This window comes from Branchiostoma belcheri, unplaced genomic scaffold, assembly GCF_001625305.1.
Source record: "Branchiostoma belcheri isolate BF01 breed outbred unplaced genomic scaffold, Haploidv18h27 scaffold373, whole genome shotgun sequence".
NCBI lineage: Eukaryota > Metazoa > Chordata > Leptocardii > Amphioxiformes > Branchiostomatidae > Branchiostoma > Branchiostoma belcheri.
Window position 1 is genome coordinate 27,294 of NW_017803991.1, and position 2,048 is coordinate 29,341.

Here is a 2,048-nt window from a genome sequence, read left to right on the forward strand (position 1 = left end):
GAACGAAGCTCATGACCCTTACTTGGAAGAAATCGGACACTGGAAAGTGCCGGCGTCGAAGGACTTTTTGTGAGTGAAAATACTCAGAACTGCGAGCAGAGTTCTGTATTTAAAGGTTCCATATTATTCTTAAGACTTTCTTTTCTTCTCTAATCATGGATGAAATATATTCCACGTTTGATCTACCATATGAGCTCAAGAGAGAGCAGATGAGAACCCTAAGTACCCTTGCCCATGGGCATCATGCATTTGCCTTGTTGCCTACCGGTTATGGGAAGAGTGACTGCTTTGGACTCATTGGGAAGCTGATGGACAAGGTGATTTATTTCCATACAGATTGTCGGAGTGGAAAAGAGAAACGAAAATGTGGAAGAAACCAGGCGCAAGTCAAGAATAAGCCTACAGTGTTGACGATGAAAGATGAAGCACAAAATGACTAACTGATGACCGTCACATATGCGAGCCAACGGTCCGAGGATGAGTATATAACGGCGAGTACAACCAAAGAAATGTATGCAACCATACAAATTGAAGGAAAGAGAGAATTAAAGGGGGCCAAAACTAATTTCTGCCTGCATTAATCATAAGGTTAGGATACAGAATACCTTTAATTTAGACGTCAGCAAGGACCAAGGTAGGCTTACTTCTGCCCACTGTGGTAATAGGTATACTCGTTTTTACAGAATTTCAAACTCGTGCCGTGGAGAGGTCTGACATGGTGAGGTCTTTGACCCTTGTTACGTAGGCTTTCTACACGATATCACGCGATCTTAGCGATGGATTCCTACGAATCTGAGAGGGTCAATGAGTTTCAGGGTTTTAAGGAGTTCGAGGGGTTTGACCTACATGATATCACTCCGTATAACTTTCAGTCAAGACGTGTGAGATCGGCCGCGGACACTGCGAGGGTCAGCAATGGCGTTTCTGTCGGCCCGCCGACTCATCCACAACGGGGTCGATGTTGAAATTGAAGGGTGGCGCCTGAAAAACTTCATCTGGTGCAGATGCCGCAACTGCAGAAAAATGCCAACTGTGAGGGAATGCGTCTGCTTTCACGACTTGACAGAGTGCGAGGACAGAGGCGTGATCTGATGTATATACCAGTTGTCAATCATTTGTTTAGTACATGATACTGTTATTGTAACTCTCGAAGTAGATAAAGGATAGTGATTTTCATGTAGTAAGGTTCCATACCTGAATAATGTGATAAAGTGAAGGAACATAAAATAACATCAGATAATCATTCATAACAAAAGAAAGGTGTGTGTATATAAGAAATCATATAACTTTGTCATCTAAACAAATTACTGGGTAGCATTCATTATTGTCATGTGATGTTTTAGTTTACATTGGAAGTATTTCATGTCAGGTTTTATATTTTTAATGAAGCAGCTGTATATGACATATTTAGCTATTACGATACATTGCAGTAGAATAGGATCTGTGTGTTAAGTATCTGGTATACAATATATAATTTGCTTCTCAGTTAAGGTTAGGTCCTGCTGTGTTTTGTTTTTCCACCACCTTGTAAAATCTTTCCAGAAATATGTGACATAAGGCCACACCAATTTATTTCCTTGGTTAACGGATTCGCCGCTTCCTTTTTTTGCCGAATGAAAATAAAAATAAAAAACGTCATAGTTTAAACCCCACAGGCCGGTTACACCGAACAGGGATTGACCCCAATGAAATTTGCTGCAGTTGATACCAATATCGCTAGAGGCGCTCCTGCACACTCAGTCACATGATGTAAAGGAGCCAATCGTGCATTGTTTTACTTCCTGACCAATCAGGCGCGATCTTCTGGATGCCATGTTGGCTCAGTCATTTTTCTTTGTTATGCATGGCGGCCACATGGCGGGAGTTTTTGTTTGACATGTTTGAGAAAGCTGTTTAACTTTGGATCAAGCCAAGGCAGGATCTAGGTAAGTACATGTAAATTGAATAAATTTTGTCCCCTTTAAAGTTGTTGTGACTATGAATTTGCTTGTGAGAGTTTACATTGTGTGACTTTTAGTGTCATGTTTTAGAGTACATATAATTTGATG

General features: G+C 40.8%; 1 protein-coding gene across 1 annotated transcript in view; it reads left to right on the plus strand.

The window, feature by feature from the left end:
* The first annotated feature begins 776 nt into the window (after positions 1 to 776).
* The window catches only part of LOC109476422, a 5,863-nt gene continuing 4,591 nt past the window's right edge, over positions 777 to 2,048 (plus strand). The window contains exon 1 of the mRNA XM_019777357.1: positions 777 to 908. Coding sequence (XP_019632916.1) covers positions 777 to 908 — 132 coding nt within the window. The remainder of the gene's footprint in view (positions 909 to 2,048) is intronic.